We start from the raw sequence: 12,288 nt of genomic DNA, 5'->3' as shown, positions 1-12,288 counted from the left end.
GCCTGCTTCCTCCGCTTCCTGGCCTCTTTCCAGAGGCCCGTGTTCCTGGCGGCTCACTACTCCAAGTGCTTTGACACCCCCATCCTTGGAAGGCTACTGGCAGAGTTTTCCTTCCTGTGCAATTTGCAGAGTCTCGTGCCCTGCTATCTGGACACTTGGCTGCTCAGCAGGAGATTCCAACATGAGTGTGGTCACAAAATGAAAGCGTTGGTGCACACTTTTCTGCACAAGCGCTTTGACGTCTACAACGCGCTGGAGCAAGCCAAGGTGCTGCAGGAGCTCTTTTACATGTGGAACCCAAAGTGGAATGATGTGTGGAATTCCACGATCACCTCGTAGTATGTCAAACTCGAGGCCTGGTGGTCAGAACCAGCACATGATGTCACTTTTTGAAATCTCAGTAAAGCAACTCAAGTGTCCCTACTTCATGTTTCTTTTCTTTACACTGTGGCAGAAAATCTGTCAAGATCCTGGGATTCTGTTGTCACCGGTTTTGTGGGTGGGCTGATCCTCCGCGAACTTACTCGTGTGGATACGACAAGTGTCCAAACGTTTGATCAATTTCTTTTTTAACCAAAAAAATCCATAAAAAATACAGATAATAATTTAGCACACAAAATAGGTGAATAATTTAAAATGCAAGATAAAAGAAATATTTTTGAAGACGACTATATGATGATACACTTATTTTCAAAAAATAGTATGTTTTCTTATTTTACTCTTTTATCAGTGATACGAAAACCACTACCAGTGCTACGCAGACTCTAGTGGCGTTTAAAAGAAACGCATCCCAAGTACAGTTCAGCTATATTTGTTAATTTCACTGCACACAAAAATAATGTTAATAGTAGAAAAAATTGAAATGAACTGCACCTCAGGACGGCTCGGTGGCGCACTGGGTAGCACGTCAGCCTCACAGTCAGGAGGGTGCGGGTTCGATTCCACTCCCGCCCTCCCTGTGTGGAGTTTGCATGTTCTCCCCGGGCCCGTGTGGGTTTTCTCCGGGCACTCGGTTTCCTCCTACATCTCAAAAACCGTAGGTAGGCCGATTGAAGACTCCAAATTGTCCCTAGGTGTGAGTGTGAGTGCGAATGGTTGTTTGTCTCTGTGTGCCCTGCGAGTGGCTGGCAACCGGTTCAGGGTGTCCCCGCCTACTGGCCGATGACGGCCTGGATAGGCTCCAGCACTCCCGCGACCCCCGTGGGGACTAAGCGGTTCAGAAAATGGATGGATGGATGGATGGAAATGCGCCTCATGTCACTGCCGCAGCCTCCATGATTCTCGTCTCCCGTTGTTATTTGAACAAGAAATACAGCTATTTTGACTATGAAAAGGATCCAAATGTATAGGAAACACACCAAAATTGCATTAAAAGCACCTGACCACAGGACAGGTATTATATTATGTTTTATTATATTATTCATTTTTTCACAACTTATGGTGACAGCTGAGGAAACCATGTTGAGCCCTCTACCGCCCCTGGTGGCAAGGTGAGGCACTGCCTCACCTGCCTCCTATGAGTGCACGTGCCTGGTTGTAAACTATCTGTTCTGCACTCCTCGCGAGAAAAGAATTAATATTCTGTCTCACTTGTGATTTTTCTGCTGATACTTTTCTCTTAACAGTTATTCAGTCAGCGAAATTGTCAGGGTTTTCCAAACTATCTTGATCGTATGATTATGTTGGAATGTATGTAACCAGTAATAAATAACCTAGGTAGATTAGTTTTATGCTTATGTTGGTATGTAACCGGTAATAAATAACCTAGGTAGATTAGTTTTATGCTTATGTTGGTATGTAACCGGTAATAAATAACCTGGCTTGTCCCATCCTACACAATATCGTAAAACATCCCCTGCTCTGCTAATCTAGAGGTCAAGAGCTTTAACATGTCTATTCAGTCCACTGTCACCCCCACCCTTTTTCTCTTAATAAAGATGCTCTTGTGGGAAGCGAGAGTCAGACTTCATTCGACCATCGCTGTCAGCACAGCGACGAGTGAACTCTCCACCTGCAGGTGTCTAAAACGACTAACTTGTCTCCGTGTGGTTCTTGCAAAATAAGTTAGAGTGAGCACCGCTCTAACAGAAATAAACCTGACATGCCTAATGAAGTGTCTTCTGGCTCGCGTGAAATCCGGCTGCACCGAAGGAGGAGCGCTGGACTCCATTTCCCAGCATGCACCGGCGACGAAAGCGCAAGATAACAACAGTTGCCCGACGCTTCATCACGGCGAGTTGCCGAGCTTATAACGTTGCTTTTAAAAGCCATGTTTTTCATTTTATCATGTTTTAATTTACACGATGATGCGACTGTCACTGTCTCTAAATCTGTATTTGATATCGTCTTTTGCAGATGACTTCGGTTTTCTTTGATTTGGCGACAACTGGATTGAGTATGTAACTTAATGGCATTTAAAACATTTAACTAATGACAAACTCGTTTTATCTCAGAACAGACGTTTTACGAGTTATGTACTCGACATGTTTGGGCGGAATGATGATGCGTACTCCATCGTCTTTATCAGTTGATGTTCTTAGAACTTATGAGCCAAAATAACTTTTGTTCGGTTGTAACAAATTTCGTCGACTGCGCCTTCATTGAAGTGTCCCATATTTCATTTCAAACTTATTTAACGGAGCCCCACGGCGACAGGAGCAAGCCAGTGCACATGAGTCCGACGGCGAGTGATTTTTTTCCCCTCTTGATTTCTTTCCTTCTATCTTCGAGATCGAGACTAGTCCACAATTCGGAAGCAGCACCCATTGGTCCATGTTGTCTATCATTATGATGCAGGCAGCTGTCTTTACAATGCCTTGCAAAAGTATCATCCCACTTTATTTGATCTCTTGCTACATTTCAGGTGAAAGGATACAATTGATGTTTTTTTGTGAAAGAACAGTAAAATGGACACAATTGTAAAGTGGAATGAAATGTACATTTTAAACTTTTATTTACAAATAGGTAGGAAAAGTAGGGCATATGGAATTCTTCACACACCCCTCCCCTTTTTTCTCTTAGTGCAGTTACTCCAGTAGTTCCTTAATTATTTCTGAATGATCTAACGTTGACTTAAATCAGTGCTTCTCAAATAGTGGGCGCGGTGCTATACCTGGGGGGGCGCGTGTGACCCTGGGGAACAGGCTTTTTTTTTGGCAGTACTAGAATAAAGTGTAATTGCGCATCTTCACAGCAGGGGGCAGTGGCGCTCTCATTGTTACTTCTGTGACGTTTGCGACAGTGCAACATTTTACGACTTACAAGACAAGTTAGGATAGTCACGGTGGGGAGGGGGGGGGGGCGCGAATAGTTTTCTTCTTGCTAGGGGGGGGCGTAACAGAAAATAATTGAGAAGCACTGACTTAAATGATCGGAGTCCACCTGTGTCGTCATCACCTCTCTGAACGTATTCAACTGTACTTGTGTTTAGGCCCAATTCTCTTTGATATTTTGTCACATTTACATCTTCTGTTTTGTATACATCGAAGACAATTTAGTGAAGCTAACATGCCTTTTTTAACTCTCCTTGGTCCGCAGACAGCAAGGTGTGCGATATCGTCCAGATCGGAGCCGTTTGTGACGAGCAAACCTTCAACACCTACATTGTCCCCGATTGCTGCATCAGCAGGGGCGCGTCGGGGGTCACGGGCTTCTACGTGGCCAACGGCCTTCTCTTTCGCTATGGGGAAGCGATGCCCACTGTGTCACTCCACTGGGCTCTCACCTCCTTCATCGATTTCCTGGCCTCTTTCCAGGAGCCCGTGTACCTGGTGGCCCACAACGCCAGTCGCTTTGACGTCCACGTCCTCAGCAGGATTCTGGCCGAGTTCTCCCTCCTGCAGAAGTTCCGCAGCGTGGTGGCCTGCTACGTGGATACCTTATTGATCAGCAGGAGGATGGTCCCGCATAGCCGTAATCATAAATTTCATGACCTGGTGTGGCGCCACCTGGGCAAAGGCTACGACTATGACGCCTACAACCCGCTGGAGCAGGCCGAGGTGCTGCAGGACCTTTACAACGTTTGGAACCCAAGTTGGGATACCATTCTGGATTCCATGATCTACCCATAGTGTCAAACTCAAGACACGGGGCAGGTTACAACACATCATTTTTGTAAGAGATCATGAATAAAAATATCAAAAGATTTCTGGTTTTTTTTACATCATTTTTATAGAGAAAAAATAAGTATGTAAATAATAATAACAACAACAATAATAATAATGTAAGGTCTTGAGAGGCAGACCCCAGGAAGAAAAAGTATATAATATATAATAATAAAAATAATAAAACAAGAATAATAATGTAAGGTCTCGAGGGGCAGAGTCATCTCAATCCGTAATGAATATCAAAAGATTTAACTATAATTGAATTTCTATTTTTTCACATTTTTTATAGAGGAAGAAAATAGTATGTAAATGATAATAATAATAATGTAAGGTATCAATGGGCAGATTCATCCCACCACATCATTTTCTTGTTCAAGTAAATCAAATGTTTCTTGTTAATTGGATTTGTTCTTTCCAGAAAATCTGTCATGTCAAAAATGTTCAGGGGATTGTTTTATGCACCTCACGTAGTCTAAACACGATATTCTGCGCAATACAGCGTTTGTCAAAATTGAATTAAGCATAAAAATCCATGTCAGGAGTACAGCCGTTTTGCCTCGCACTGAGGAAATGACATCAACGTCATCATCTTGGAAAGGAAAAAAAACAGATCCACAATTTGTTTTCTTCAAAGTACTGTGGAACAGGAGGTCCAGGAGGATATCTCAAGGCCGGTGAGGAACGCGAATAACAACTCGTCTTTGTGGTCCAGACACCTGTGCTGAGCAGGGGAAACCCCAAACGAGGAGGAGATGACCATCAACCATCGACCAATCACCACACAATATTTTGCATGCTTGAATATTCATGTCATATTGACAAAGATCTATTCTATTCTTTAAAACTGGGCAACCCGGTAGAATGTGTTGTCTCTTGATGGTCACGAGAACACACGAATCTTAGTGTGAGGGACCCGGGACCCAGGCGCCTGTATTACCTTGCTTTGTCAGGATTAAACAATTGGTAAATTCGGCGTAATTGATCTACTGGTCTTCTCTTTGACAGAACGAACTCGCAAAATTGTTAGGTGCGACAGTGTGTGGATTTGGACATAACAATTCTTGTGTTAAGTGTTGATCGCAATTTGGAGTCAGATTTGGAGTCAGATCAGATCTAAAATCCGTATCCTAACAATCTCTTGGTGACCCCGACGTGATGTCAAGAGAAGGGTAATTGACTAACTCGTGGTCTGTATCCAAGTCACCGGACAGTTAGTCTGGGACAGCTGTCTCCCGGTCGGCGTACCGTTTGCGAATAAGGAATATAGTCCGAAAATTACGGTACAAACTTGTATACTTTATCATATCAATGTGTAAATACTCTTATTACTGTTTTTTTCCATGTATAATGCGCAAAATTTAACTAATTCATTGTCCTAAAATCTGGGGTGCGCATTATACATGGGTACAATATTTTATTTTATTTATTTTTAGTTTTTTATCCGGATATCATACGGAGGCCGCCATTACAGATGCGCTTTCTTCTCTGCTGTTCACTTCAAACACGCTCCATACGAACACAATGCTCTCGTATCAGACGCTTGCTCGATCACCTGCTCGTTTGCTGTCACAATGTGCCCTACACAAATCCGAAACATTTCTTCGCCATTGAGTTTGCTAGCGTATGCGCAGTGATACTGACCGGCAGAATAACATCCGGTTGTTCCCAAAGATGATCTTTTTTCTGAAATAACTTTACGTTTACGGACTTAAGTAGGAGTCAAAATTTGGGTGCGTATTATACATGGGTACAGGCTTTTTTCCAGCATCAACATGCCGTTTTTAGGGTGCGTATTATACATGGGGGCGCATTATACATGGAAAAAAACGGTAATTTATACAAACATAGTTGCTCCATCAGAGAACAGACACGGCACGCAGAGCTGGTAATTTTCCATTACACGTAAGGCACAGCTCATTAACTTCATGACACATAGATACAAAACATTCAGTAGATAAAAAGACATTCAGGTGATAATGGAACAAATGTCTGCCTTATGATTATATGTTTTCTTTCTTTCCCCCTCTCTTCTCTTCCGGATTGCTGCTTGTGGGTTCACTAAAAAGCCTTCTGACCGGAACTATGACTTTATTGTTGTTTCATTTTCTTAAAAGTGCATTGTGTACAGAGTGAGACAACCCAAGATCTTGCAAATAAAGAACCAACTATTACAACACATCTTTGTTTTCCTTGCTCGATGACGGACATCTTGAACAAAATGCAACACTGTATTTCTCTCTCTTTCTCTCTCTCTTTCTCTCTATTTCTCTCTTTTCTTTCTCTCTCTATTTCTCTCTCTCTCTCGCTTTCATTTCCCGACATTTTCTCCATTCTCTTTCATTTCCCCCGACATTCTCGCCATTTTCTCTTTCGTTTCCCCGTTTTCGTGTCCTCTCTACACTACAGGTGTCAAACTCAAGGCCCGGGGGCCAGATACGGCCCGCCACATCACTTTATGTGGCCTGCGAAGACAAATTGTGCATCAGATTTGTGTGTCATTACTAGAGTTGCAAATTGTCTTCACTTTTAATGTTTCTTTTTAATATTTGACCAGTTCTAACTCGTCTGATTTGAAAACGACTTATTCGTCAGTTTGTTTTGTCGCTTTTACTGTATATAATACATTTCATACATTCATTTGGGTTGACAGTCATAATGGCCCTCCGAAAGAAGCTATGACTAAAATGCGGCCCACGAAAAAAATGAGTTTGACACCCCTGCTCTAAACTCTCGATATCATGTCTTGAAGTGCAAAGTATGCCGTCGCCATCGCGTAAAATGGTGATGGTGTACCTAATCAAATGTCCCTTCGCTCCTTTTGGGAATGCGGCTGGACTTCATTTCCCGTCGTGCACCGCGACATAAAGCGAAACTAAAAGGAACCCAGGAGAAAAGTCGGCTGTTGAGAGGAAAACAAAAACGCGAGCGAGCGGGGCCTCTCCCTGTGTGGGCGGCCAACTCGAGGGAGAAAGGAAAGGGAAACGGCCCTCTTCCTCGTAAACGAAAGTTGACTTTGACGCAGCGGGCTATAAAAGCTGCAATTTGGACACTGGCTCGGCGGCAGTCGAAGGCGCGACGTTTCTTCACGGTGAGTTGATGAATTGCTTATGGTGCTTTTAAACGTCGTGTTGACACAATGCTTTCTTTTAATTTTTCTGTAGATGTCGTACACAGTGGTTTTCTTTGATCTGGAGACAACTGGACTGGGTATGGCACAAAAATCTACTTGATGACTTTGCTATCAGCGTCAAACACCCCAGCTCTTATTTATTTAAAATACTGTGGCAGAAGTGAGGAACACGTCTTTATTTTATAACTGTCTGCCAACAACTGTGACATCACAAAGGAGCACCCACCCTTGTGTGGAAAAAATAAAAACAAAATCTTTATAGTACGTAGTTCTCAAACCTTTTACCGTCAATAGCTTACAAGCTCGCAAAGTTGTCCGACTAATTAAAAAAGTGCTGTTCATGTTAAACAAAAAAGTTATTCGAATGTTTTCCTTTTATTTACTTCATTTTAGTTTTTTCATATTTGTTTCTGTAAATCTTTAATATACCACTAGAGAGTGCTGTCATACCCCTTGTGGTGCTTTAACCACACATTGGCAGTCTCACTGTTCTCGTTGATTGTACTTCGTTTTAAATAGTGTCAATTTAATTTTTGCAAACAATTTAGTTATAGGTAAAACTAACGTGTTTTTTGTACTTATTGAAGACAGTTTAGTCTTTAATGATGATCGCATAAATGAGTTGGTCTTGGTTGAAACTAACTTCAATGAAGCGCACGTGCATCTTTTTTCTGGTAAACTCCGTAAAACGAAATACCGTGATTTTCCATGTATAATGCGCAAAATTTAACTCATTTATTGTCCTAAAATCTGGGGTGCGCATTATACGTGGGTACAGCAATTTTTGAAGAAAATCTCCCTCGAAATAAAACTTGAAATCATCTTTCTTCTTGTTTGTTGTCAATCGCGCATCGCATTCAGCCATCCTGCCCAACACACAGTCAGTAAAATTCATAATTGACGACACATCGTTTGATGCGATGGTGCAATCCTTGATGGTGTGTTATTGTCAAATATTGTTTGTTTTTTAATCTCCATTGCAGACCGGATATCATACGGAGGCCGCCATGACAGTATGCGCAGAACGGATGCGCAAGACATGTCATTCGCGCATCGCATTCAGCCATCCTGCCCAACACACTTAGTCAGTAAAGTTCATAATTGACGACACATCGTTTGATGCGATGGTGCAATCCTTGATGGTGTGTTATTGTCAAATATTGTTTGGTTTTTAATCTCCATCGCAGACCGGATATCATACGGAGGCCGCCGTGACAGTATGCGCAGAACGGATGCGCAAGACACGTCAGCTATATAGAGCGAGAGTTCAGTTCTCTACCTATTAGTTTCAATTCACAGTTTAATTAGCAGTTTCAATCAGCAAATAACAAAATGCGTATTACAGGTCATATTTTATTTCACAACACTTTGCCTTGTTCCTTTCTTCTCTGCTGTTCACTTCAAACACACTCCATACGAACACAATGCTCTCGTATCAGACGCTTGCTCGATCACCTGCTCGTTTGCTGTCACAATGTACCCTACACAAATCCGAAACATTTCTCCGCTATCGAGTTTGCTACCGCATGCGCAGTGATACTGACCGGCAGAATAACATCTGGTTGTTCCCAAAGATGATCTTTTTTCTGAAATAATTTTACGTTTACGGACTTAAGAGTCAAAATTTGGGTGCGTATTATACATGGATACAGGCTTTTTTCCAGCATCGACATGCCATATTTAGGGTGCGTATTATACATGGGGGCGTATTATACATGGAAAATTACAGTATATGTTATCTCCCTTACCCGCAGACACTCAAAAGTGCGATATCATCCAGATCGCGGCCATCTGCGACAGACGGGTCTTCAACACCTATGTCGTCCCCCGCTGCGCACCTACCAAGGAGGCCAGCGACGTAACGGGTTTCTCGCTGGCGAACGGCCGTCTCTTCCGCCACGGGAAACCCATGGACACCGTCCCACTCCGCCAGGCTCTCGATTCTTTCATGGAGTTCCTATCCTCTTTCTGCGGGCCGCTGTACCTGGCCGCCCACAACGCCAACCGCTTTGACGCGCCCGTCCTGAACCGGGTGCTGAGGGAATTCTCCCTCCTGCACCCGTTTCAGAGTGTCGTGTCCGCATACCTGGACACCTTTCTGCTCAGCAAGAGGATGTTGCGCAATTTCTATAGCTACTCCTTGGCGTACATGGTGCAGTACTTCCTGGGCAAATCCTACGACGCCCACAACGCACTAGAGGATGCCAGGATGCTGCAGGAGCTGTTTCGGGTGTGGAAGCCGGACAGAAAGGACGTGTTGAATTGCTTGATCTAGAGCACACTTCCTATCTAAGCCCTGGAGGTCAGATCCAGTTGGCCACGTCACTTTTGGGCACTCACTAATCAAATCATGTGTCTGCTTTATCTTTGGCAAGAATCTGTAACCAAATTGCATTTTCCTCATCTATAATCAGCATTTTTTTCCCCTATATTTTGCTTGTCACAATTTTCAGTTCCCTAATTGCATGACTTGAATTTCAAAATTTCCTGACCAAAAAGTGAAGAAAACATTTTTTTAAGAAACATGCCAAGCAGAATAGTAAGTTTGCCGCTAGGATTTATTTTTTGCCTCAACCTATAGAATAACCAAAAATACCCCCAAATATTCATGGCAAAAATCATAATTTATAAAAATAGAACTGAGAAACAGCCGTGAGTAACGCTGACACACGGTATGGCGTGAGTTGAACGTCAGTGGCTTTTCAACATGGCCCGGTGGTTTATTTCCAGACTTCTGTGGACCAAATACAGCACAAGTGAAAAACTCAAGGCCTTTTGGCCTCATGTCATGTTCTACGGCCTGCAAAACCTTGTCACTTTTTTCTTGCCCAAAATGGCAATTATGCAATATTAGGGTTCCCACAAGTGGTGAAATATAATAGTTTGAAAAGTTTTCCTGTTATATGTAATTTAATCTGACTTAAAGTCCTTTTATATTTGTCTATGGTTTTTATTAGCTGACAGTATTGACACTGAAAAGGACACTAGAATGATAACTGAACCCACAACTTTCACCCACACTTTACCACTGAAATTAGATGCTTTGTTTTTTTCATTTATAATTGACTTTGTGATTTGTGATCATTTCATTTAAAGAGCTTTTATATGTGTTGTAGGTGACGAACGAGGCAAATATATGAATTCTGAGAACTATATTTGTATATGCATTGCTATGATTTATCTTTATATCATTTTTTAAACTGGATAAAAAAATTATATTCATTCTACCTATCTTGCTCTTATTGCTAACACCTTTTTACACGCAATATTTTACTTTTTATTTTACCTATTCAAGTGTTTCTAATCAGTTTTCTTTGCATTATCTTTTTTCAAAGGAAGACAAAAAATAGGATGACTGTTTAGGGGAGTAGATGTTGTTAAACAGCATACGGGAATCTGAATCTGGAGACTGAGTTTCACTTAATGGCCGCTAGAGGACGATCGATTGTTTTTCTTTGAATCAACGGCGGAGAATAGATGAAGAAGAGGACTTTTAAATTCTGCTCTGGCGGACCTGGACACGCCGAATACTAAAAAACGTTCATGACTAGTCAAGTCCTGAGCTTTTGAACGTTAACGTTTCGGAGCAACGTTGACAAACACGATGGAGACGTCGGGGGCAGATGGCTCCTCTCAGCAGCCGATTGTGTTCTTCGATTTAGAGACAACTGGACTGGGTAAGGTGGAAAGTACGACAGAAACGTATGTACAAAATGACTGTGGTAAAAGTCGAAATGGTGACTCTGTGTTAGTTCTTAGGATAAAACCCTCAAATTGGAAATCTTTAGAGCTACAACGCTACTATGACTTCCAAGTTTGATTTACTCCATGACCAAGCAATAATCCAATTTAATGGGAATCATAAAATTATTTCAAAATTTCTGTAGGATTAATCTAAAGTAATAGAACTGAGTATTCTTTGAATTATCCCATTGATTAATCATGTAATTGCTTAAAATTACTCTCTTCAAAAATACATTGTTTAAACCACAATGCCAATCAATCAAGTAGAGGAACTATTGATTCATTGATAAACTGACAAAATAATTCAGATTTTGCCAATATTAAAATAATTGTTAGCTGGAGCCCATTGTATTGTAATAGCGCCACAAAGTTTGTGGCTTTAAAAGTTGAGGCATGCTTTTGGCCAGTCAGCATTGGACATTATTTAAGTGTCACCATCAGGGCCAACGTGCGAGCTGGTACAGCTGGCGGCGCTGAGCGGAGGCTGCTCTCTCAACCTCTACACAGTCCCTCGCTGTCGAATGGAACCGGGTGCCGCCAGGGTGACGGGCCTCAGGGTGCGCCGACGGCGGCTGTACCTCCACGGCCGCCCCGTGCCCACCAGCGCCCTGCGGGAGGTACTGCTGTCCTTCCTCGCCTTCCTTCAAAGGCTCCATCGCCCCCTGCTGGCGGGCCACAACATCCGCCGCTTCGACTGCCGACCTCTGACCCGAGCCCTGGACGAGACGGGCCTTCGAGCGCAGTTCGATGCGTCCGTCGCCGGCTACGTGGACACGTTGCAGTTGGCCCGGGAGGTGCTGAGGGATTGCGGCATGCGCAGCTTCAAGCAGGAGTACTTAGTGAAGGAGTTGATGGGCATGAACTACAACGCTCACGACGCTTTTGAGGACGTGCTCTCTTTGCAGAAGCTTTACTATGTGCTGCAACCCAAGCCGGAGATGGTGGCACACTACACGTTCAGTCTGAGTGACGTGAAGAAGGTCGCCGCTGCCGACGAATTGAGCAGAGCTCCCAAAGGCAGGCGCCTGCTGCCAGGACAGCGCCTTCTTTGGCAGCACCTGGAACAACCAGTCAAGAATATCGATGGGAGCACGGCATCACGCCACAGAACTTAGTGTTGACATTGGTGACCAAATTTCTAAAGTCATCTCATACTCAGATGTACTCCGTGGCATTATTTTTCTACTGCCAAATAAATCTAATAAATATTTTTTACTGGCTCTTAAAATGTTTTGTTTGCAGACGATCCAGCAAACAATGGCTTTGCTCATGGGTCCACTGGCAGTCAGGAAAAAAACAAAACAATAT

At 42.9% G+C, this 12,288-nt stretch overlaps 3 protein-coding genes across 3 annotated transcripts; all 3 read left to right on the top strand.

Annotated features, from left to right (window-relative positions):
• Positions 1-2,162: 2,162 nt before the first annotated feature.
• LOC133157011 (uncharacterized) lies at positions 2,163-4,145 on the top strand. Its single transcript, XM_061283205.1, has 3 exons — positions 2,163-2,232; positions 2,356-2,395; positions 3,538-4,145. Exons 1-3 carry the CDS (start codon positions 2,179-2,181, stop codon positions 4,068-4,070), a joined length of 627 nt encoding a protein of 208 aa, XP_061139189.1. The 5' UTR covers positions 2,163-2,178; the 3' UTR covers positions 4,071-4,145.
• A 2,847-nt stretch (positions 4,146-6,992) lies between these two features.
• LOC133156640 (DNA polymerase III PolC-type-like) lies at positions 6,993-10,463 on the top strand. The gene is made up of 3 exons (XM_061282515.1): positions 6,993-7,194; positions 7,268-7,313; positions 8,991-10,463. The coding sequence occupies exons 2-3, from the start codon at positions 7,268-7,270 to the stop codon at positions 9,509-9,511; spliced, it is 567 nt and encodes a 188-aa protein (XP_061138499.1). The 5' UTR covers positions 6,993-7,194; the 3' UTR covers positions 9,512-10,463.
• Positions 10,464-10,610: 147 nt separating this feature from the next.
• On the top strand, positions 10,611-12,200 carry plex9.2 (PML-like exon 9.2). Its single transcript, XM_061282514.1, has 2 exons — positions 10,611-10,913; positions 11,422-12,200. The coding sequence occupies exons 1-2, from the start codon at positions 10,841-10,843 to the stop codon at positions 12,093-12,095; spliced, it is 747 nt and encodes a 248-aa protein (XP_061138498.1). The 5' UTR covers positions 10,611-10,840; the 3' UTR covers positions 12,096-12,200.
• Positions 12,201-12,288: the final 88 nt, after the last annotated feature.

The sequence above is a fragment of the Syngnathus typhle genome, linkage group LG7 (assembly GCF_033458585.1).
Source record: "Syngnathus typhle isolate RoL2023-S1 ecotype Sweden linkage group LG7, RoL_Styp_1.0, whole genome shotgun sequence".
Lineage (NCBI taxonomy): Eukaryota > Metazoa > Chordata > Actinopteri > Syngnathiformes > Syngnathidae > Syngnathus > Syngnathus typhle.
This window is presented reverse-complemented; position numbering and strand designations above follow the sequence as displayed.